This window comes from Vigna angularis, chromosome 5 (genome assembly GCF_016808095.1).
Source record: "Vigna angularis cultivar LongXiaoDou No.4 chromosome 5, ASM1680809v1, whole genome shotgun sequence".
NCBI classification, from domain to species: Eukaryota; Viridiplantae; Streptophyta; class Magnoliopsida; order Fabales; family Fabaceae; genus Vigna; species Vigna angularis.
Window position 1 is genome coordinate 21,630,010 of NC_068974.1, and position 24,344 is coordinate 21,654,353.

At 38.3% G+C, this 24,344-nt stretch overlaps 1 protein-coding gene across 1 annotated transcript in view; it reads left to right on the top strand.

The window, feature by feature from the left end:
* Positions 1-1,920: 1,920 nt before the first annotated feature.
* The window catches only part of LOC108339272 (uncharacterized), a 74,400-nt gene continuing 51,976 nt past the window's right edge, over positions 1,921-24,344 (top strand). Inside the window, exons 1-4 of the mRNA XM_052877782.1 lie at positions 1,921-2,353; positions 2,459-2,547; positions 22,009-22,118; positions 22,232-22,286. Of these exons, the coding sequence (XP_052733742.1) occupies positions 2,242-2,353; positions 2,459-2,547; positions 22,009-22,118; positions 22,232-22,286 (366 nt within the window). The 5' untranslated portion in view covers positions 1,921-2,241. The remainder of the gene's footprint in view (positions 2,354-2,458; positions 2,548-22,008; positions 22,119-22,231; positions 22,287-24,344) is intronic.

Sequence of the window (24,344 nt, forward strand, 5' to 3'; positions counted from 1 at the left end):
ATCAAATCTCGAGTGTTGTTTTCTTCCATAGCTTTTGTGGTCTTCTTTGGGATATCAAGTCTCGGCCCCACGGTGGGCACCAAAATGTTTCAGTATAATCGTTGAGGCCGAGATGTGAACCTGATGAATGACGTCCTCTCTTTCCAGCAATGTAGGTATCCTTATATCTTCCTCTTGCACAGGGCTCTTCAGGGAGAATGGAGTGGGTACCTGCGAAGGCACTCTGACGCTCAAGTCAGAAAAAAGGGAATGACAAAACCTTTTTAGTTCAATAATGGACTCAATAATCTTTTTTCCTTTCTTTCTCTCTTATCAGAAAACATACATTTTTCTCTCCTGATTTTTCATATTTAACCTAAAAGTAAGATAAACCGTTTACCTAAAAATCTGGTTGGTTAGAGAACAACCGCTTGGTCGTGCTTGGTACCGGATTAGTTGGTTCCGTGATTTGCGATATCATGGCCAGATATTTCTAACCACTTATTCGTTAGTTTATCCAGATTAATTGATCCAGTCTGACTAAAGCTGAACGAACGTCTGTTGACTTTTACCTTTGACTGGGTTTATTTGACCCATGTTGATCGTTTTGTTTAAGTAACAGACGATCGCTATTTTGACGATTGATGTTAGGAGCGATAATGACGAGCATATGATATGGCGATCGTTCTATGTAGTAGGTTGACGATCGTTCGGGAGTGATCGTCTGATAACTTGTTAATATGTGACTTGTTTACTCTTGGTAGTCGTTTGGGTAAAAGCGATCGTTCAGTCGCTAGTTCAATCTACTATTGACAATCGCTCGACTCAGATATCCTACCATACAAGTGTTAAATGTGTATGCTGTTTCAAAATTTTTCTTAAGTTATTTTCATGTTGCTAGGTGTATGGTCATGGAATAAGTTATTATTTTATCTTTATAAAATGAGCTATTAATGGTTTTTGTTTTGTTAATAAAAGTTGATGTGTTGTTTTGTTTTGTTTGTGTCGAGCTTTTTTTGGTGTCTTTGATGGAATTATTTATGTTGTTTTGCTAAACTATACATGTTATTCAAAGTTATGCATGTTATGCGAGTTGTATTTGTGGTTTTAGAATAATATACTGTTGTTTTCGAAGTTATGTAATGTGAAAGCTGAATTGTATATAAGAATGATTGAGTTACTAGTGGTTGAGATAGTTGAATTATTGGTGTGGTTGGTTGTATTAGGTTCTTGTATTGCTGTAAGTGTAAAGCCAAATTTTGTCCCTTTTTCTTGTGTGAGGCAGGGAATGGGAAGTTTGTTTCACTTGTAAGGCTTTAGGCTAAGTTGCAATGTGTTTTGTGTCAAAGTTTTTACTCGTAAGACTTATAAAAGTAGGGAAAACGAGTTTTGACGGTAACGTTTTAAGCTTAAGCAAAGTAAACTTGTAAGGTTTGTGGAAGCAGGGAGAGGGTGGTCAGGTCGTAAAGTTTTAAACTTAAATGTAGTTGTATTTATAAGGCTTGTAGAAAGAGACAAGATGGATGTGAGGAGGTTAAATAAACAATAGGATACAAGTAGGTTAGAGGATGAGAAAACATAACTATTGATGTTGATTCGTGATGTAATTCTTGGTTGATTGCATGAATCTTGTTGATGTGTGTTTGAGACTATTGGTAGATATTGGACCATATCTACACTTGTTAACATTTTGAAACCGAGGAATAGTATCTCGAATAGAAAGATCGAGAGCGTAAAAAAGCTTTCTGTGGAGTCATCGATAAAAAATAATTAATTTTTAATAACAATTCAATATAAGTTAAGTGATTCAACATATGATATTTGGATTTTAATGTGTCATAACTAACTTTCGAAGGGCCCACCGAATCATGGCTTTTGACCGCTTTTAATAAAAACTATCTCTCTTCTCCCGCTAGAATTTAACTAACTCCCACTCGCACGTGCCACACCTATCTCCTTCTCCCTCATCACTGCAAATTGTACTCACAATCTTCCGGCACGTGGTTTGGCCGCATCAACCCACATCTTTTCATTGTCTCTCAAAAAATAACCAGAAAGAAAATCCAAATTCTCTCGGACCCGAATGCTCCGACCCAAACCCATTTAATCAATGTCTTTCTCGTTTTGCCTTTTTCATTGCACACTGCACTGCATCGCGATCTATGCAATGCCCACATTGTCAATGTCGATTCTGCTATGACTAAATTCTCGAAGAATATTTTTTGAAGCTTCTCGTTCGGGGCTTTTCCGAAGTTCTCAGACATGGAGTCGATCATGGCAAAAGCTTTGGAGTACACTCTCAAGTATTGGCTCAAATCGTTCTCCCGAGACCAGTTCAAGTTGCAGGGTCGCACTGCTCAGCTTTCAAATCTAGGTCCATTCTAAATTCAATTTCTCTTTTTTCCTTTTCTCAATTCTGAATTAGGGTTTGTGATGATTGGAATTGGTGTCGATTTTGAATTTTGAGTTTTGCGTTCAGAGTTGGATGGGGATGCGTTGCATTCCAGCCTTGGATTTCCACCCATGCTCAGTGTCACCACCGCCAAAGTTGGCAAATTGGAGATCATGGTTTGTCGATTTTCACTTTCACTAATTAGTTTTGCTCTTTTTGATGTTGGTTCCTCAGAATCACAATGCACAAGTAAAACGAGTCTAGAATTAGGCCCTGCTGTTGAAGCTGGTAGTTTTGTGAAGCAAATTTAGTTTCATAAAATTGGCACCACTTGTCCCCGAACATTTCCGATCAGTTAATTTATTCTCTGAATTTGATGACCACAGTCAATGTGTTTTTCAAGTAAAATGAGGGATGAAATTGATTAGTGGGAACTAAACTTAGGGATTAAAGTGACTCAGAACTTCCAAAGCTTTAAGTATTAAGTTGATGTGTCTTAACTAGGCTTCAATTCTTGGTTGTCACTTTGAGTCTGGAATAAACTATGCTAGGGGAGAATGCTTACCGTGTAACTTACGGTCTTCATAGGTTATGTTTAGTCATTACTTCTTGGGATGATTAATCCATACAAATTCCGTGTTTATCCAAAAGAAAAATTGATGGGTCTTCTCAAATTTAGAAGGAAAATTATTTCTTTCTTATTCTCATTATGAGGTTATTGACCTCTATAAATATACATGGGTTAGCTGCATATTTTAGGAAATGCAGACTGTTAATTCTAAGAAACAGATCCCTATGATTACAGGATCAATCATACATAAATAAACCTAATAAATGCAGCACATAACTGTTGCATAAATACAGCCCATCAAATATAAAAACATCCTAAAATATATCACAACAATTACTACCACGTCAATCATGGTTTTTGACACTCCCCCTCAAGTTGGTGAATAGGTGTTTTCCATTCCCAGCTTGGATATAATCCCTTCAAATTTACTGCAGTTCAGGCCCTTGGTGAGGATGTCCGCAAGTTGGTTCTGAGTGGACACATATGGTGTGCAAATCATGCCACTGTCAAGTTTTTCCTTGATAAAGTGTCTATCGACTTCAATATGTTTAGTCCTATCATGTTGAACCGGATTGTGAGCTATGCTAATTGCAGATTTATTGTCACAATAGAAACTCATAGGTTCGTCCCACTTTATCTTCAAGTCTTCCAATATAATCTTCAGCCATAGAAGTTCACATATTCCGTGGGCCATTGCACGAAATTCTGCTTCAGCACTTGATCTAGCCACTACACTCTGTTTTTTACTCTTCCAAGTGACTAAGTTTCCATCAAGGAAGGTGCAGTATCCCGTGGTTGACCTTCTATCTACAACTGACCCTGCATAGTCCGCATTTGTATATGCTTCAAGACTTACACTCTTGTTCCGCGTGAACAAAATTCCTCTTCCGGAGGTTCCTTTTAAGTACTGAACAATCCTAAGGGCAGCTTGTAGATGAGCTTCCTTTGGTTGGTGCATAAATTGGCTGACTAGACTTACAGCAAAGGCAATGTCTGGTCTAGTATGAGATAAGTAAATAAGTCTGCCCACAAGTCTTTGATACATTTCCTTGTCCACCGCAATATCCTCCTCCATACTTCCCAATTTTATATTTGGATCAACTGGAGTACTTGCTGGTCTGCAGCCTGTCTTCCCTGTTTCTTTAAGCAGATCAGTAATATACTTTTGTTGAGATATGAAGATCCCTTTCTTGGAATGAGCCACTTCAATTCCCAAAAAATATTTAAGCCTCCCTAGCGTCTTGATCTCAAATTCAGTGGCAAGACACTCACTTAACACTTGTTGTTCCTGCTTGTCGTCCCCACTTACTATAATATCATCTACATACACTAATAAAAGTGTTACTCCCCCTGAAACTGAATGTTTGATAAATAATGTGTGATCTCCTTGGCTCTGTTTGTAGCCCAGACCTGTCATGACCTTGGTAAATCTTCCAAACCATGCTCTTGGAGATTGTTTTAGCCCATATAGAGCCTTTCTTAGTTTGCAAACAGTTCCAGCAGCAACCTGATCATTGTAACCAGGGGGCAATTCCATGTATATTTCTTCTTCAAGATCTCCATGCAAAAAAGCATTCTTCACATCAAATTGCTGCAGATCCCAATCATTATTAGCCGCCAATGACAATATTACTCTGACCGTGTTCATCTTAGCAACCGGGGCAAATGTCTCCAAGTAATCAACTCCATAGGTTTGAGTGAAGCCTTTAGCTACCAACCTTGCCTTGTGACGTTCAATGGTCCCATCAGCCCTATACTTTATTGTATATACCCACTTACATCCAACTGGTTTTTTTCCAGGAGGTAGAGTGACAAGTTCCCAGGTTCTACTTTTGTTTAACGCATCCATTTCCACATCCATGGCATGTTTCCATTTCCTGTCAGACAATGCTTCAGATACAGAGGAAGGTGTGTGTGTGGAGTTGAGGTTATTGAGAAAAGTTTTATGAGTAGGAGAGAATTTTTCAAAGGATAAAAAATTTGACAGTGGGTAAAGTGGTTGTTGGGTGCATGTTCTAGTTCCCTTTCTAAGGGCAATAGGCAGGTCCAAAGTTTGGTCCACCTGTGCTTCTAGATTTTCAGACAAAAGCTCATTAGAATCACTTAAATTTATAGGATTTGAAGGTGTTACCTCATGCAGTGACGGTAGGTTGGATTCTTGGACATTGCCGAATCCTTGAATGGCCTTTTCTTTCCTTGAATATAGCAGATTTTTCCCAAACTTTCCGCCTCCATCAGGTGCAGGTGCAGGCTGTTTTGCTGGTTCAGGTGCAAGAGTTGCAGGTGCAGGCTGTTTTGCTGGTTCAGGTGCAGGAGTTGCAGGTGCAGGCTGTTTTGCTGGTTCAGGTGCAGGAGTAGTTTCAGGGTCAATTTCTGGGCCAATTTCAGGTCCAAACGTCATATTTGGGGACATGAGAGTCTCATCTTCCTGTCTTACATTCTCCCCCTAAAGATGAGGTTGTTTAAAGTAGCTTTCTTGTTCGTTGAAGGTGACATCTCTTGACACATAGAATCTTTTTGAGAGGGGTTGAAAACATTTGTACCCTTTTTGTGTGGTAGAGTACCCTAAGAAGACACACTTGACAGCCCTAGGATCCAACTTTCCCCTTTCATTACTATGAATATGCACAAAGGATACACACCCAAATATTCTAGGTTGAAGGTTATTTGTAGGATCTAAGTGTGGGTAGAACGAGGATAGAACTTCCATGGGACTTTTAGGCCTTGTTCTCTTGAGTGGATTTGGGAGAGAGTAATTGAAGGGATTTGAGAGAATTTGAAGATAAATTTTGTTGTTGTTTATTTGAGTGAATTTGAAGGTAAATGAGAGTGAATTTGGAGGTAAATGAGAGTGAATTTGGAAGTAAAGTTTGTAAGAATTAGTATAGAATTTTATTGACGTGACAAATTAAAAAAATTTACTTCCAAATCCACTCTCATTTACTTCCAAATTCACTCAAATAAAGGACAAAAAAATTTATCTTCAAATCCCCTCAATTACTCTCCCTCAAATCCACTCAAGAGAACAATGCATTAGAGTTTAAAACCTTAGTGGGTAACCTATTAATTAGATAGGTGGCAGTAAGAAGGGCTTCCCCCCAAAATCTCTTAGGAACATGGTTTTGAAAAAGTAGAGCTCTAGTTTGATCTAATAGGTGCCCATTTTTCCTTTCTGCAATCCCATTCTGTTGAGGTGTGTTTACACATGAGGACTCATGGATTATCCCTTCCCTTTGGCAAAAAGAGTTTAGTACAAGGTTAAAGTAGTCCTTGGCATTGTCAGACCTAATTCTTTTGATACTGACCCCAAATTGATTTTTAATCATTGAGACAAATTGGATAAACATAGAGCTAACTTCATATTTTTGTTTCAATAAAAACACCCAAGTAACCCGGGTACAATCATCAATGAATGTTAAAAACCATTTAGCACCTGAAATATTAGGAACATGGGCAGGACCCCATACATTAGTGTGAACAAGAGAAAACGGGAGAGAACTCATCTTATTGCTAATGGGAAAAGGTACACGCTTGTGTTTTGCAAACTCACACACCTCACAATGGAGACTCTCCACATTTAAATTTTTAAAGAGGGAAGGGAACAACACTTTTATAACACGGAATGATGGATGTCCTAGCCGGTAATGATGAAGTTGAGCTTTCTCTTTATTGGTCATGATGGATGTAGATATAAGACTCTTGGTAGGCAGATTAGGGTTCTCCATGTAGTATAGGCCATTCCATTCTCTAGCATGTCCAATCGTCCTCCCCGAGTTCGTGTCCTGCAAGATACAAGCGTTGCTGTAAAAGACAACATTACATGAAAGATCTTTGGTAAGTTTTTGTATGGAAATCAAGTTGGTGATAGTTTAGGGACATGAAGGACATTTTTTAAGGTCATGGATGGGCTTAGTTGGACCTCTCCTTGTCCGGCTGCAGTTATAAGTAAATGGTGTATCTGAAACATTGAGCCCAAACAGAAATGGAAACTTACCAAAGTATGTCAATGTACACGTACCTGTACTGGTGGGCTTCTCCAATTTACTAAGAAAGGCTCTTACCCGTTCTATCTCTTCATGATTCAACTGTACAGATTCTTCACTTTGACCATTAACAATATATGCTTGCCCCTGCCCTCCTTTTTTGTATACGCCTCCTTTTTGCCCGCACTCTCGGCTTGGGTTTTTTGGCCCCCATTCTCGGGTTGAGATCTTTCCATCTTTTAGCCTCCATTCTCGGCTTGGGGGTTTTCCGTGTAATTTCCAACACTTTTCCCTTGTGTGGCGTAGCTTATTACAATGAGTACACCAAACCTCCTCATGTTTTTTCTCCATATTGGGAACCCAGTTTTTTTTTGGTTGGCAATCATGATTGTTCCTCCTTCAGCTATCATTGCAGAATTTTCGGTGGTTGAGGTTTCCAGCATCAGCCCTCTCCTGCTTTCTTCACTCCGGATAATGGCCACCACTTCATTAAGCCCTGGAACCTTTTCTTTTCCCAGGATTTGGATTCGAACTTGGTCATATTCAGGGTTTAGGCCTATCAAAAAATCATAGACCCTATCTTGTTCAATATACTCCTTTAGAATTGCTGAGTCTTCTGAGCATTTTGCTTTTATAACTCGATAGTGATCCAGTTCCATCCATAGAGACTTGAGTTGATTGGCATATTCTGTGACTGATTTATTTCCCTGTTTGGCAGCCACAGTCTTCACTTTTACATCATAAATTTGAGCAGCATCCTTGGCCTTAGAGTAAGTTTGTTCAGCTGCCTCCCAAATTTCTTTTGCTAATTTCAGAAACATACAAGTATCACTGATTTCTGGGACCATTGAATTCCATAGCCATGCCATGATCATGGAGTCTTCTTCATCCCATGATTTGAATTTGGGATCAGTCTCATCTGGTGCATTACCAGTCAGGTGACTGATCTTCCCTTTACCTTTCAAGATGGTCTTAATGATTTGAGACCATTTGAGATAGTTCTTCCCATTTAACCTATAAGTGGAATGAATATTCTGCATTTCTCTAGTGGTTTGGGGACTGTCCCCAGTTTCCAGATTCACTACTTTAGCCATATCAAGGAGGAATCAAGGTGGAAGGAGTTACGCTGCAATGAAGGCTAGCCCCGGGGCGCAACAATAAAGGCTGCGATTTTAGGTTATAGATCGCACAGCAATGAAGGCTGCGGCTGCAGTTTGGTGGCACGGTCAGAGACTCCCAGGGATCGGGAGCTCTGATACCATCTCAAATTTAGAAGGAATATTATTTCTTTCTTATTCTCATTATGAGGTTATTGACCTCTATAAATATACATGGGTTAGCTGCATATTTTAGGAAATGCAGACTGTTAATTCTAAGAAACAGATCCCTATGATTACGGGATCAATCATACATAAATAAACCTAATAAATGCAGCACATAACTGTTGCATAAATACAGCCCATCAAATATAAAAACATCCTAAAATATATCACGACAATTACTACCACGTCAATCATGGTTTTTGACAGGTCTTAGTGTTATTATGGACTAACTAATAGCAGTTTCCAAAATCGTTCTTTTTTGCCATTTTAGGACTAAAATGATTCATTATTATAATTTAAGACTAAAATGACTGATAATTGTAATTTCTTGAATTATTATTGATTTTCACTCCAAGTAAAACGGGTTCATAAATTTTGTAGCGTAGAGTAGATGATTACCAGTTTTCTTTTTTAAATTACATGGAGTCCTCAGAAATAGGTTTCTTTTTTAGCTCAGGGGAGAATAAAATCTAAATCAAAATTGATTGAATAGAATCTAAATCAAAATTGATTGATTCAATTTTGTTTATCTTGTATAAAATTTCCATCAAGCCCAAACCAAGCTAAACCGATAAAAAAATTAGTTAGCTGAATTTGATACGGAATTTAAAAGCTCTCAAGATTAGAAGAAAATAATTTCTCTCTTATTCATTATGATTATATACATTTGATATATAGCGATACATTGATTGGATAATTTAGTAAACTTGCACAACCTATTCTAGGAAACAAATCCCTGAGATTGAAGGAATGATCTGCTAGTAATAAAATCAATATACAACCATTATACATAATTAAAACTGATAGAATTAAAATCTATAACTTCCTAAAATATCTAGCCACTCTCTGTCGAGCTGGTGAATAAGTGTTCTCTATTCCCAACTTGGATATAATTATTTCAAAGTTACAGTTGTTTAGCCTCTTGGTGAGTACGTCTACAAGCTATCCTGGAGATCACACATAAGGAATTGAAATCAAGCTACCATCAAGCTTTTCTTTGATAAAATGTGTGTCTACTTAGATATGTTTAGTTCTATCATGTGTACTGGATTGTGAGCTTTGTTGATTGCAAATTTATTTTTCATCCCACTTTATCTTTAAGTCTTCTGCTATAATCTTCAACCATAAAATTCACATATCCCGTGAGTCACTGCTCAAAACTTTGCTTTGGTACTAAATCTAGCTACCACACTTTGTTTTTAATCTTTGAAGTTACTAGGTTTCCATACAAGAAGATCCAATATCCAATGTTGACCTTCTATCAATAAGTGAAAACGCATAATCAACATCAATATACATCTCAAGACTAGCATTCTCGTTTCTTTTAAACAAAATTCCTCATTTTGGTGTCCATTTCAAATATTGAACAATTATAAGAGCATATTGTAAATGTGCTTCCTTTGGTTGATCATAAATTAACTGACTAGACTGACTAAAAAAGCAATATTTGGTCCAATATGAGATAGATAAATAAGTCTTCCTACAAGTCTCTTGTCACAAGCAACATCATCCTATGTAGTTCCCAACTGTGTCTTAGGATCAATAGGTGTACTTGTTGGTTTATAGGTCATTCATGTAATTTTGTTGAGATATGGAGATCACTTTCTTGGAATTGGTTACTTCAATTCCGAAAAGATTTTTTAACTTTCCTAGTGTCTTAATTTCAAACTCTTTGGCTAAGTGAGTCAACTTTTGTTGCTCCTTTTCATCATTTCCAGTACAATAATATCATCCATATAGACCAATAGAAATGTTACTCCACTTGAATTAGAATGCTTGATAAATAACATGTAGTGCCTTTGTCTCTATTTGCATTTAAGAGTTATCATGACTTTGCTGAATGTCCCAAATCATGCTCTAGGAGACTGTTTCGACCCATACATGTGCCAAAGACAAAATTACTATAAGTTTGAATAAACCTTTTGGCCACCAGCCTGACCTTATACCTCCCAATAGTCCCATTAACCTTGTATTTTATTGTGTAAACCCATATGTGCCCAACAAATTTTTCCACATTTGGTAGGATGACTAGTTTCCGTGTATCATTCTTCTCCAATGCCTACACAATATTTTCAACCTTATCTTCAGGAGGAAAGTTCATGCATTGAAGATAAGGAAAATTAATTCTTGATAGATAACATCATTTTCCTAAAATTAAGTCCTATTAATACTCCACTATCTATTGAGTCTAATATGTTGTGTCTTATGACAAACTATCCAGTAATCTTAAAAGCTTTATTGGTCATCTAAATACTATCACTATTCTAGTGTGGATGAGACCTTGAATAGTAAGGAGGGAGTTGGTGGATCTACTAAAAGAAAAAAATCTTGTTGGATATAAGTGGGCATTTAATTTTTAATACAAGGCAAATGGGACATTAGTAAGGTATAAGACAAAATTAGTAGCTAAGGGATATACTCAATCATATGGGATTGACCATGTTGAAACTTTTTCACTTGTTGAAAAAGTGAATACGGTTAAAATTTTATTGTCTTTGGTAACTAACTATAGATGGAGTTTGCAACAATTTGATATCAAAAATGCCTTTTTGCATGAAAATCTTGAAAAAGAAGTTTACATGGAGGTCCCGGTTGGGTTTAAAGTCGAGGAAAGGAAGGTGTGTAAACTATGGAAGACACTTTATGGATTGAAACAATCTCCGAGAACACGATTTGGGAGGTTTACTACTATAATGAAGACCATGGGGAAACAATCTCCAAGAACACGATTTGGGAGGTTTACTACTTTAATGAAGACCATGGGATATAAGTAATACCAAGGTGACCATACACTGTTTTTCCAACATTTAGCTTCAATGGGAGTTACTACACTGATATAGTTGTAATAGGAAATGATCAGGTAGGAATGGAAGCCTTTAAAATATTTGATAACAGAATTTGAAATAATTCTAGGGCATTGAAGTGGCTTATTCCCATCATGGTATTTTCATCTCTCAACAAAAATATATGCTAAAATTATTAGTTGAAACTGGTAAAATAGGATGCAAACCAATGGAGACACCTACTGAACAAAACAAAAATCTTGGTGAATTAATTGAAGACGTGACTGTGGACCGAAATTTTTATCAAAGGTTGGTCAAGTAATTGATCTACTTGTCTCACACTAGGCTTGACATTGCCTATGTTGTAGGTGTCGATACATTTTAGGAAGTTTCAAATTTAATTCCTATTGTTTTTAATTCTATATATTGGTTGTATCTTGATTTTATTACAAGCTTATCAAGCACACAATCTTAGTGATTTGTTTCCTAAAATAGGTAGTGCTTGTTTCCAAATTTATCCAATTAATATATATATATATATATATATATATTACATGTATGTAGTTTTGTATGATTTAATTACGGCCTTCATTGCTGTATAAACCTAATTTCAGCCTTCATTGTTAAATTGTAGCCTTCAGTGTTGAGTGCTTATAGATTCATTTCTAACACAAATATTTAGTTCTTACATTGTCCATCAACGACATCCTTCATTTCATGTTATAAAGCTTTTTGTTTCATTCCTTCTTTAGAAACTTAAATCTACATTGTAAGGTGTATGAGTTGTCTAAACACAAACATGTACCTTTTCCTATGAGTAAAATAAGCACTTCTCCATTTTAAATTGTTCATATTGATACGTAAGGTCCTTCTAAAGTTCCCAATGTTTCAAGGGTTAAATGGTTTATCACCTGTGTTGATGATTACATAAGGGTAACCCAATATTTTCTCAAACACAAATCTGAGGTTAGTTTTGTTGCTATGCAATTTGTCGTTGATTAAGAATCAATTATGGTTTAGGGTTTAGGTCTAGTAATGCTAAAGGTTATTTCAAACATACCTTAGAATATTTCTTTCACATGAAAGGGATAATTCATGAATCCTCATGTATATAAACACCCTAACCAAATGGAGTTGTTGAACTGAAAAATGGGAACTTACTAGACAAAATAGAGCACTCTGTTTTCAAAATATTGTTCCAAAAAGTTTTTAGGGGAAGCTATACTCACTACCACTTAATTATAATAAATTACCTTCTACTATTTTTTCTTTAAAAAGTCCAATAGAAGTTCTACACTCATTCTATCCATACATAACTCTTACACTACACTTTCCACCAAGAGTAATTGAGTGTGTATCATTTGTACATGTTCGCATACAGAAAAGGGAAAAATTTGACCCAAGGGCTATTAAATGTGTTCTCTTAGATTATTTTGTCACATAAAATGTGTATAAGTGCTTTCATCCTCCTTCCAAAAAAAATTGTGTCAAGGGATGTCATCTTTAATGAGCAAGTTAGCTATTTTAATCATCCTTATCTTTAGAGGGAGATTTTAAGAGAGAAAGATGACGAGCCTTTATATTTCTAAATCTATTTTTTTATTAGAAAATGAGATTTGAAAGAGTAATCGTATTGAAACTAAAGCCAAAAGGAAGAGAGTAGAAGTGGATAAAAGTCCTAACTTTATAGGTCAAATATCTAAATCTATAGGACTAGTTATTAAACCACATGGTGATACAAAGTTTGGAAAAATTCTGGTGTATACCAGAAGAGGAAAGGGTATCTACTCATGTTCAAGAGTTCAACCCTCTATCATTACATGAGGTAAATTTGTCTGTTTCTATACATCTTAATTCTACTAATTGTGATGATCTTATTGGTAACAAACTCCCTTCTATAGAACCTATTGCATAGGCAGATAAAAATTTAAATCTCCCAATTGCTTTTAAAAATAGAACCACAACCATTAATTGGAGACCGTGCACCAATTGCAAAAATGAACACAGCCGAGTAATTTTTGTCTTTGCTACAAACTATTATTGGAACCTGCATAAAATTGATGTGAAAAATGCATTTCTACATAGGGATCTTGAAGAGGAAACATATATAAAGGTACCATCTACGTATACAAGGCATATTAAGGCCAACACATTTTCAAGCTAAGGAAAGCACTATATAGGTTGAAACAGTCACCTAGAGTAGGGTTTGGGAGATTCACAAAATTCATGATGAGCCTTAAATACAAACAAAGTTAAGGGGACCGCACTTTGTTTATCAAGCATTTGGGTTCAGAAGGAGTAACAATTCTATTGGTCTATGCAGATGATATCATGATGAACCCCTAACCCCTACCAAAGATGGAGGGAAGTTCTTAGGGAAAAATAAACATGTTTAGAAGGGAAGATTCTTCACCTTCCTTCTTTTACTTGGTTTAGTTTTTGTCATAAAATTAAAATCATGTTTGTGTTGTGTTTTGTAGGATTGCTAGTGGCACATCACCTTTTGAGGATGCTTCCTTGTAGAAGAATGATGGGCTTATGAGGAGCCTAGCCCAAGGGAGTGTTCTCACCACACCCCTAGTTGCTAAGAAGACACCTTAGAAGTGGAAAAGGAGAGCATCTTAGAAGTAGCGAAAAGTGCATCTTAGAGTGGAGCCACCATGCGCACTTGGAGGGGAGAGAATACACCTTTTTGATGATTTTGTAATGGGCAGAGAATATTCTCCCTCTCCTAATCACTAGGCTTCTAGAAAGATACTCTTTTATTTTTCTAGGGAGACCTCTTACTTTGTATTATTGCTAGGAGGTCACTCTCTTTGCCTATTTAAGAGGACTTCCTCTACACTTGTAATGGGTTGTTGAATGAAGAAGTAGAGTTATTGTAGCTAATTTTGGTTGTGAGTGCCTCTTATTGAGAGTGAGTCTACCCCTTGTTCTTATCTTGAACCTTGGTTCAACTGGTGACAACCATCACTCATCTTGGGTTAGTCTATCCCCCCAAGTGGCATGGCACCTTCCCTATCCCCTTCTATTTCCTTTCTCTCCCTCTTTCGTTCTTTATTTCAAGTTCATATATGTTCTTGTCCAATTTTTGCTTTTGTAATGTATGTTGTCGGTGTTATCTTGTGTTCTTTATTTTGTCAATTGAATCATCTACTCCTATCATTGAACTCCTTTGAAAGTGCACCTTCACATCTAGATAATCTCTTGGTTATCTTAATGTCAGAGTGAGAATCTTGTTGGAGTTTTCTTAAGCAACATTAACCAAACATCTTGCGTTCGTTCAAAATATAAGATGAACTTACATCATATCACTATAACTAGAAATGATGAAAAGGAGCAACAAAGGTTGAGCCAATATCCTGCAAAAGAATTTGAAATCAAGACCTTAGGAAAGTTGAAATAGTTTTCAAAAGTTGAAGCAGCCCATTCTGAGAAAGGGATCTTCATATTTCAGCAACAATACATTACTAATCTATCATAAGAAATTGGTAAAATAGCCTCTAAGCCAACAAATAGATATGCTGATCCAAAGTTAAAGTTGGGAAGTACAGAGGATAATGTTGTTATGGATAAAGAAATGTGTTAGAAGTGGACTTTAAGCCTAACTCAACCCCACAAAACCGGCTTGTAGGGTGATGTTTGCACCCACTTATAAACTATGAATTGGCCTATCTCTAGTCGATGTGGGACTTCCAACACACCTCCTTCACGCCGAGGTATAGACATCTCGTGCGTGATAGTAGAAATTGGGTGGTCCGATAACGGCCCGATAGCGGGTGGAATAGAAGAATAGAATGCCCACTTAGAACTTGCTAGGATAGGCTCTAACCTGGCTCTGATACCATGTTAGAAATGGACTTTAAGCCTAACTCAACCCCACAAAACTGGCTTGTAGGGTGAGGTTTTCATCCACTTATAAACTATGAATTGGCCTTATCTCTAGTCGATGTGGGACTTCCAACACAACCCCTTCACACCGAGGTATAGACATCTCGTGCGTGATAGTAGAAATTGGGTGGTCCGATAGGCTCTAATACCATATTAGAAAGTGGGTTTAAAGTCTAACTCAACCGCACAAAACCGGCTTGTAGGGTGAGGTTTGCACCCACTTATAAACTATGAATTGACCTTATCTCTAGTCGATGTGGGACTTCCAACATTGCTCTGATACCATGTTAGAAGTGGACTTTAAGCCTTGTTGAATATAGTGAAAAACTATATATTAGATTGATCTCCCTTGTGTTAACACACATATGGTTCTCTATTTATAATAGAAGAAATATGGGCTAAGCCCAAAATACAAATTAGAAATAATAACAAACTAACTAAAAGATAAAAGATATAATATATCTAACACTCCCCCTCAAGCTGGAGCATACAGATTGTATGAACTAAGCTTGGAATAGATGAACTCAGTGTCGAACTAGATGATTTGTCTTCAAGAGTGTGAGGCAAACATAGATGGACTAACAACAGCTTGTGAAACTTCAACTTCAAAAGTGGATGAAGGAGAGCAGTGATGGACAATGACAAACTACAAGGACTGATTCCCAATCAATGATGGATGAGTGACGGGATCAACAGTAGTAGCTAAAAGCTAAGAGCTACAAAACTGCAGGGACTACACTAAATCATCATCAATGATGGATGGGTGACGGGATCAACAGTAGTAGCTGAAATCTACAAAACTGCAGGGACTACACCCATATATATGTGACTTGCAGTGTCTTGGAAACGTACTCCCCCTTAGTGTGAAGGGCGGAAATGTGGAATATCACAGTTGCTGGACCACTAAAACACAAACAAAATACTAAGCTATAATGCTGAAATAAAGGCATCAAAGATCCAAAGACATGTTGGAGGTCCAAAATTCTTTGCTGGACAACTCCCAAGTGTGATACTTAGCAGTGTATCACAAGAAGATTGGGCTAAACTCTAACCCAAGAAGAACTGACGCAGTTGCGTCTGTCTGAGGCGGTAGCGACTGCAGTGGCGGTTGACTGCTATAAAAATGTAGGGACTAAATTGCCATCACTGACTGATGGGGCCTGTAGTGGCTGGAAGCGACAAAACTACAGGGAGTGCCATCACTAACTGACGAGGGGATAGGGGCCTACAGTTGTTGGAAGCATACGGCGCCTGGACAACGGCATACGGCGCGGACAGCGGCAGACGGCGCGGACAGCGGCATCAGTAGTTGAGACGAAGCACAGAATCGCAGAAGCGAGAGGAAGGTCCGACGATGTGGAACGTGCGACGAGATGAAGATGCTATGAAGACAGACGAAGATGGCAGCAATGGCTGTTATGGAGGGTCAGAACAGAGAGAGGAAACTCCGGCGAGACAACCGGCAGCGTCGCGATTTGATGCCGACGCTGGGAAGGCGGCGCGTGACAAACACGTGCCCGAGATCTGACGGAGAAGAAGCGGCGCGTGGAGGCGCGTGAAGAGGAGTCTGGTCTTGTCTCCGGCGGGGTTGGTCGTCGCTCGAGGAGACGCTCCAGATCTGCTGGTCACCGGTCGAAACTGTGACGGCGGCCGGCGACCGGCGACGGACTGGCCGAAAAGAAGCGCTGCGTGGCGGCGCGTGACTGAGAACTGGCTCTCGAAACCGGCGTGGTTGGCCGTCGCTCGAAGAGACGGTCCAGATCCGCAGGTCACCGGCTAAAACTGCGGTGGTGGCCGGCGGTGGCCAGCGGCGGCGGCGGCGGCGACGGTGGTTGGCCACGAAAAGTGGCGGCGACAGCGATAGCAGCGACGGCAGCGGAAAGCGGCGATGGTCGACGGCAGAAGAGACTGGCTGCACTAAGAAGAAGAGAAAATGGACTGCCGACTGAAACTGTAGGGCTGCCGGCGACCATGGCAGCGGCCGCCGGCAGACAGCAGAGACCACTAGAAGAGGATCAGAGAACCTGCTCTGGTACCATGTTGAATATAGTGAAAAACTATATATTAGATTGATCTCCCTTGTGTTAACACACATATGGTTCTCTATTTATAATAGAAGAAATATGTGTGTTAACACAAGGGAGATCAATCTAATATATAGTTTTTCACTATATTCAACATGGTACCAGAGCAGGTTCTCTGATCCTCTTATAGTGGTCTCTGCTGTCTGCCGGCGGCCGACCTCCATTTTCTCAGTGTAGCCAGTCGCATGTTAGTAGTGGACTTTGAGCCTAACTCAACCCCACAAAACCGGCTTGTAGGATGAGGTTTGCACCCACTTATAAACTAAGAATTAACCTTATCTCTAGTCGATGTGGGACTCCAACACACCCCCTTCACGCCGAGGTATAGACATCTCGTGTGTGATAGTAGAAATTGGGTGGTCCGATAACGGCCCGATAGCGGGTGGAATAGAAGAATAGAATGCCCACTTAGAAATTGCTAGGATAGACTCTAACCATGGCTCTGATACCATGTTGAATATAGTGAAAAACTATATATTAGATTGATCTCCCTTGTGTTAACACACATATGGTTCTCTATTTATAATAGAAGAAATATGGGCTAAGCCCAAAATACAAATGAGAAATAATAACAAACTAACTAAAAGATAAAAGATATAATATATCTAACAATAACTCAAAGCCCACAAAATCGGCTTGTAGGGTGAGGTTTGCACCCACTTATAAACTATGAATTTGCCTTATCTCTAGTCGATGTGGGACTTCCAACAAAATGTAATAGAGACATGTGAGAAGACTAATTTGTCTATCTCACACTAGACCACATATTGGATTTGATGTAGGTCTAGTAGCAAATTTATTCATTAACCAAAGGAAAACACATTTACAAGTTGTTCTTAGAATTGTTCGGTAATTGAAAGGAACATCAAGAAGAGGAATTTTGTTCAAAAGAAACAATATGATAGGTACCTAGATTTATTTAAAACTGTATAGACTTCCGAGACAGGTTCTTGGATGTTCATCCAGAAAAACCAGACAACTTTATTAAAAATGAAACAAGCACAGTAATCTAAACTATTACCCTAGACATGGTCTTTTGAGAGGACCAGACTCTCCCTAGCCTTCCCTTTACAAAACTTCCTAACTACTGAAAACAACTTCCTACACAGACTTTATAAAAGTCTGAGACAACGAAACCTACCCACAAACAGTTATAACTGTCTGTCCCTTTTATTTCTCCTAATATAAACATTTCCCTTGAACCTATCAATACCCTCTCCATGAAGTTTCACCTTGTCCTAAAGGTGAAAAGCAGGAAATTCCTTATTGATGGTAGTAACATCTTCCTAGCTGTTTTCAATGGATGAGAGGTGTTTTCAACTGTACGAACTAACTTCCTTTTTCCTTATTTTGTAAACTGTATCAAACCTATCAACACCCCCTCCATGAAGGTGCACCTTATCCTCAAGGTGAAAGTCCAAAACTTCTTTATGAATGCAGGCAACAGATCCTCAATGATGCCCCTCCTTGTTGAGTCCCAGCAGGAGAACTATTGATGGTGCTCAGACAGCCACTGCTTTCTCCACTTCCTCTGTTGGAGTTCGTAAAACCCACTGAATTTCCCCCTTCCTTTGAGTAACTACAAGTAAATGGCAATTGTCTGTAGGTGTTACTTTGAAGTAGTGAGCGAGTCCCCCTTGGTGGTGACTCTAACCTTTTCCTCCACCATTTGAGCCTTCATCATTAACTCAGCAAGGCTCTTGGGCTCATACAACTTAACCTCTGCCTTTATTTCGTCCTTCAATCCATTCAGAAAAATGTCAGTCAAATAATCTTGCCTTATACCTTTCAAGAATCCGGCATATTGCTCAAATTGTTCAATATACTCTCCTACCTGCCCAATTTGTTTAAGCCTAATCAAGACTCCAAAAGGATTTTGAAGCATTGTTGGTTGGAACCGTTGAACAACTGCCTCTTTGAAAGCCTCCCCCATGTGGGATTCGGATAACAAGTCTCCCACCACTGGAACCAATTTAGGGCTTTTCCCTCCAAAGCCACCATAATAGCCCTCATCCTCTCCTCCTCTCCTCCTCATTGACTTCTTTCAACCACAAATATCTCTCCAACCGATTAGTCCAGCCATAAGCATCTTCTCCTACAAAAACAGGAATATCCAGCTTCCTCCATTTTTCCCCAATTAGTCCTGAACGTCCACTCTCATTCCCTTCGTCATTCTTGAGACTGCCTGTACTGCCTTCCTTGGCAACAAAAGCTCTATCCGCTGTTTGTTTATCAGAGGATGTGAAACGTTCCACCAATCACGTCAACCCTGTAAGCATTTCCTCCAACCTTAGGAACATTCTCTGATTTTCATGTTCCTATTCTTGCACTATGCACTCCAATCCATCCAATCTTGCCTCCATTCTTGTATTGTTCATGCCGCACAGCCACCACAGCACCAGGAAAGTGGCTCTGATACTAATGATAGGTACCCAGATTTATTTAAAACTGTAAAGACTTCCAAGACAGATTCTTGGATGTTCATCCAGAAAAACCAGACAACTTTATTAACAATGAAACCAGCACAATAATCTAAAGTGTTACACTAGACTTGGTCTTTTGAGAGGACTAGTCTCTCCCTAGCCTTCCCTTTACAAATTTTCCTAAAATATGTTAAAAACAACTGCCTACACAGACTTTATAAAAGTCTGAGACAACAAAACCTACCCACAGACAGTTATAACTGTCTGTCCCTTTTATTTCTCCTAATATAAACATTTCCCTTGAACCTATCACAATAGTGCTAGTCTAGAGGCATATAATGATTTCGTTATGCAGGTTAGTTGTGGGTAGGATCAACTACTGGATATTGTGCTGAAACGGAATTTTGGGCAATGACTGAGGGAATATGTGAACTATTGGCGGTTGAAAGATTATATTGGAGGACTTAAAGATAAAGTGGGAAGAATCGGAGGTTATATTGTTACAATAAATATACAATCAACATAGTTCACAACCTAATGCAACATGATAAAATTAAACATATTGAACTAGACAAACATTTTATCAAAGAAAAGTTTGACATTGATAGGATTTGCACTTCATATGTGTCTACTCATGGACAACTTGCAAACATACTTACTAAAGGGTTGAACAGTAGTAACTTTGAGAAAATCATATCCAAGTTGGGAATGGAGGACCCTTATTCACCAACTTGATAGGAAGTGTCAAGATATTTTAAGAAGTTTTAGAATTGATTCCCATTGTTTTGAATTTTGTATATTGGTTGTGTCTTGATTTTATTACTAGCACATCAATCCCACAATTTCAAGGATTTACTTTTTAGCATAGGTAGTGCTTGTTTCCAAATTTATCCAATTAATGTATGTATGTGTATATAGTGGATGTATATAGTGAGAGTAAATAAGAGAGAAATTATTTTCTTCTAGGCTTGAGATTAGGGGTTGAATGTCAATTCATGCATAATTCAAAGGAGACTCATCTCAAAGCTATTTATCGTATTCTACATTACTTAGAAGGAACTCTTGGAAAAAGGAATTCTATTTACAAACGGGAATGAAATGATCTTTGAAGCCTACATAGACACAAAAGATCAACCTCTTGATATTTCACTTTTGTTGGATGAAATTTAGTCACTTGGTCAGCAAGAAACAAAATGGTGTGGCAAGACCAAGTACAAAGCCAAAGTGAGCCATGGCCTTTGGAATTTGTAAAATACTATGGCTTAAGATAATTTTATAAGACTTGAAGATTGATTGGAAGAAGCCTATGAGACTACATTGTGATAATAAATCAACAATAAATGTTGCACATAATCCAGTTCAACATGATAGAACTAAGCATGTTGAAGTAGACAAACACTTCATAAAGGATAAATTGGATAATGGGACATGTTCACCATTTGTATACTCTCAAAATCAATTGCAGATTTATTGACGAAAGGGCTAACTGGTGCTACATTTCAGTCTATTGTTGGCAAGTTGGGAATGGATGACATCAACTTACCAACATGAGGGGGAGTGTCAGAATCCCTTGATTTATGTTGTAGTTTATATTTCCTTGTACAATTTTAATTATGTAACTAGATTTAATTATATTTCATAATTAGAAGGATTAATAGGCCGATAATATATTTATATTTGTTGTACAGTGAGCTTGAATTATTAGTCTTGCCTAAGTGTTTAATAATCTGTAAAATTTCATATTCAATTACAATTTCAAATTAATTTATTTTGCAGTTATTGGGTGGTTATACAGGTTTGTAGCTATTGTTTACTTTAGTCTTTATATTTGGTTTTGTGGTATGCTTGTGGGTGTCGTGTGACATTTATTTTTTAGATAAGACTCTTGTTTTTGTACATTCACATGTGTTGAATAAAGCAGATTTTTCATTAATTTTCGTATGCTAATGTTTACTTCTCTCCTGAAAAGCTAATATGAATTGTAGAGATAAATTATATCCATCATAAATTAGGATTTTCACTTATTATATCTATGTATTCTATTTAAGAGCAACTGCTCCTTTATGAATAATATAAGACATAGTTCTTGTTACATCATACTCCTTCATTTTTCCTCTCCATCTTTTAAGAGATCCTCCTTTCCTTTGATCTGTAACCACCATTCGTTGTTGTTCTTTCACATCATAAATTTTTGCAACATATTTTGCTTTAAAATAGGTTTGTTTTATTGCAATCCATATGGCTTTTGCTAAATTGAAAAACATACATGTGTCAATGATTTTTGGAACCACTAAGTTTCATAACCAAGCTATGATCATGGAATCTTCTTTGTCCCATGACCTAAATGTAGGATCATATTTAGCAGGAGCATCATCGGTTAAATGGTTAGCCTTTCCTTTCCCTTGCAAGATGGTCTCAATGAGTTGAGACTATTTTAGACCATTTTCTTTTTCATTTTAGTCATTACAATTATGTGCAATTAAGGCACAGAGAAATAAATCGATCAGAGACAAGTGCAATTCATGTATTCAAATGAACTTGTATGGTTTCTTAACAAGTGCAGTTTGTGTTGCTTTATAGTTGCCGTCTGTGAGCAATGTACAGACAGAGCCTATCATCGTGCAAGTTGATAGGCTAAATTTGGTTCTTGAAGAAAATTCTGATTTTCAGCCATCTGAAAATCCAGCAAGGTAGAGAAATTAGCGCCTCGCCAATTATTTTGTGAGGAGTCTTGTAGAGTAATGATTTTTCTGTTACTACATTTAAGTTATTTTTTTCCTTCTACTTACTTTGTTGTTTGCAGTAGCACCACATCAAGTTCCTCATCAAAGGGTAGCGGCTATGGTTTTTCTGATAAGGTTTGGTTCTTTCATCTCTAACTGTAAATTATTTGCATGAGTGAGTAACATCCAATACTACTAGTCATGCAATAGTTGTAAATTTCTCAATGGATTGAGAGGATGAGGAAAACAATAACACTTTCACTCATTTTGGGGAAATTTGATTTATTCACTTCATGCCTTTAGGGGATTGTCAGTTTTTCCCCTTTTCCTTCGGTTGAAGTTGTTGCTAATTTCTAGGAGAATTTTAAGTAACATGAAAAATATGAGTAAATTACAATTGTCCCTGAAAATGGAAATCTCCGTTGATTGGTCTCTAAATGTTTTCACGTATACAATTGTCCCTCCATTTCTTAATTTCATGGCCAAAAATTCCTTTCAACATGAACATAATTAAGTTGGGGATTAAGATAATAATGTAAGGGAGTAAGTCATGAAGTTAACAAATTATAGCATAGAGTTGACAAAAAAGAACTAATTAATCTGTGCTGAAATTGACAGTATAGAAACTATGTTAGGGAGTGGAGAGTTTATGAGAGGAGAAGGAAAAGTTAATGTCCTAACTATTTTAGCAGTTAGGAGAGGCGGGAAGTTGGGATTTGTATAAATAGAGTTCGGTACATTGTTTTGGGTAGCTTTTGACATTAGTTTGTATAGACAGGAACATTTGTCCTGTGGAGGGAGATTAGGCTCCCGTTTATTGGTTGTACATTGAACTTTGTTGAATTGAATACAAAAAACCATTCTTTTAAAGTTGGATTTCTTGTTTGTGAGTGTGTGAGTGATTGTCTTAGATAGGTTTCATATCCAGAAACCTATCAAATTGGTTTGACCTGCTGAATCCAATTTGGGAGTGAAAGGCAAAATGGAGGGAAGAGTCGAAGGGCGATTGAACGTAGTGGAAGGGCAACTGGAGGCCATGGAGATTACAATGGATGGGTTGAAGGCGGAGACAGTAGCGATGCGCCAAGACTCTGCTGCGATGCGCCAAGACTTGCAAGAAGTCATGCGAATCCTGGGAAGACGAAACTGAAACCAGGAGGGAAACTCGGATGGGAGCCAAGCGTCCGTCAATGAGAACCGGAGGGAAAGGCGAGAAGAAGACGTTGGAGTGAGAGAAGTCGAACGCCATGAGGGGAAACCCAATTGGAGGAAAAGGGTAGAATTACCAGTCTTCGAGGGACTCGACCCATTGAATTGGATTAATAGGGCTGAGAAGTTTTTCGAGCTGCAAGGGGTGGCGAAGGAAGAAAAGGTTCGTCTGGCCTACATCAGTATGGAAGGTAGCGCTGGCTATTGGTTCAAATTTTGGAAGGATAAAGCGAAGAATCGTTCTTGGGAAGGCTTGAAGGGAGAAATGATCATGAGATTCGGAGGTAGGAACAAGGTACCATCTTTGAAAGGTTGGCAGCAATTAGGCAGATGGGGACTGTGAAAGAGTACATTCAAGATTTCAAAATCTTGGTGGGTCAGACAAAGGGAGTGTCGGAAGAGCAGTTATTGGGGTATTTTCTCGCAGGACTACAAGAAGGCATCCGAAATCAAGTTTGACCCAATGATCCGTAAGAATTGATGGCGGCGATGAGGATCGCAAGGGATGTAGAGGAGGCTCACGGCGGTGCGAAGGCTGGGAACTGGAGTGTGACCAAGAATCAATCCTCTTAGTGGCGTACGACTGGAACGGTGACGCGATCTGAGCCTAGTCGCAATACCCAAGGACGACCAGGGGTTTCCGAGAGTGTGGGGTTAGTCAGGAAGGAGGGGAACACTATTAGCGGTGTGACGAAGGTGAGAAATACGGTGGGAAGTGATAATAGGGGAAGGAAGAGGAGGAATCTGTCGTACCCAGAGTTCTTGAAACGAAGAGAAGAGGGACGTTGTTTCAGGTGCGACTTTTCAATCCCGGCTACCATTGCCCGAAGAGGAGTTTGAGGGTGGTTATACTAGCGGAGAATGAAGAGGAAGAAACTGAAGAAGTGACCGAAGTAGACCAGAAACAAATGGAGTTATCCACTTTCTCGGCTGGAGGCCTAACACAGCCGAAAATTTCAGGGACAAAAAGGGGGAAGGAAGGTG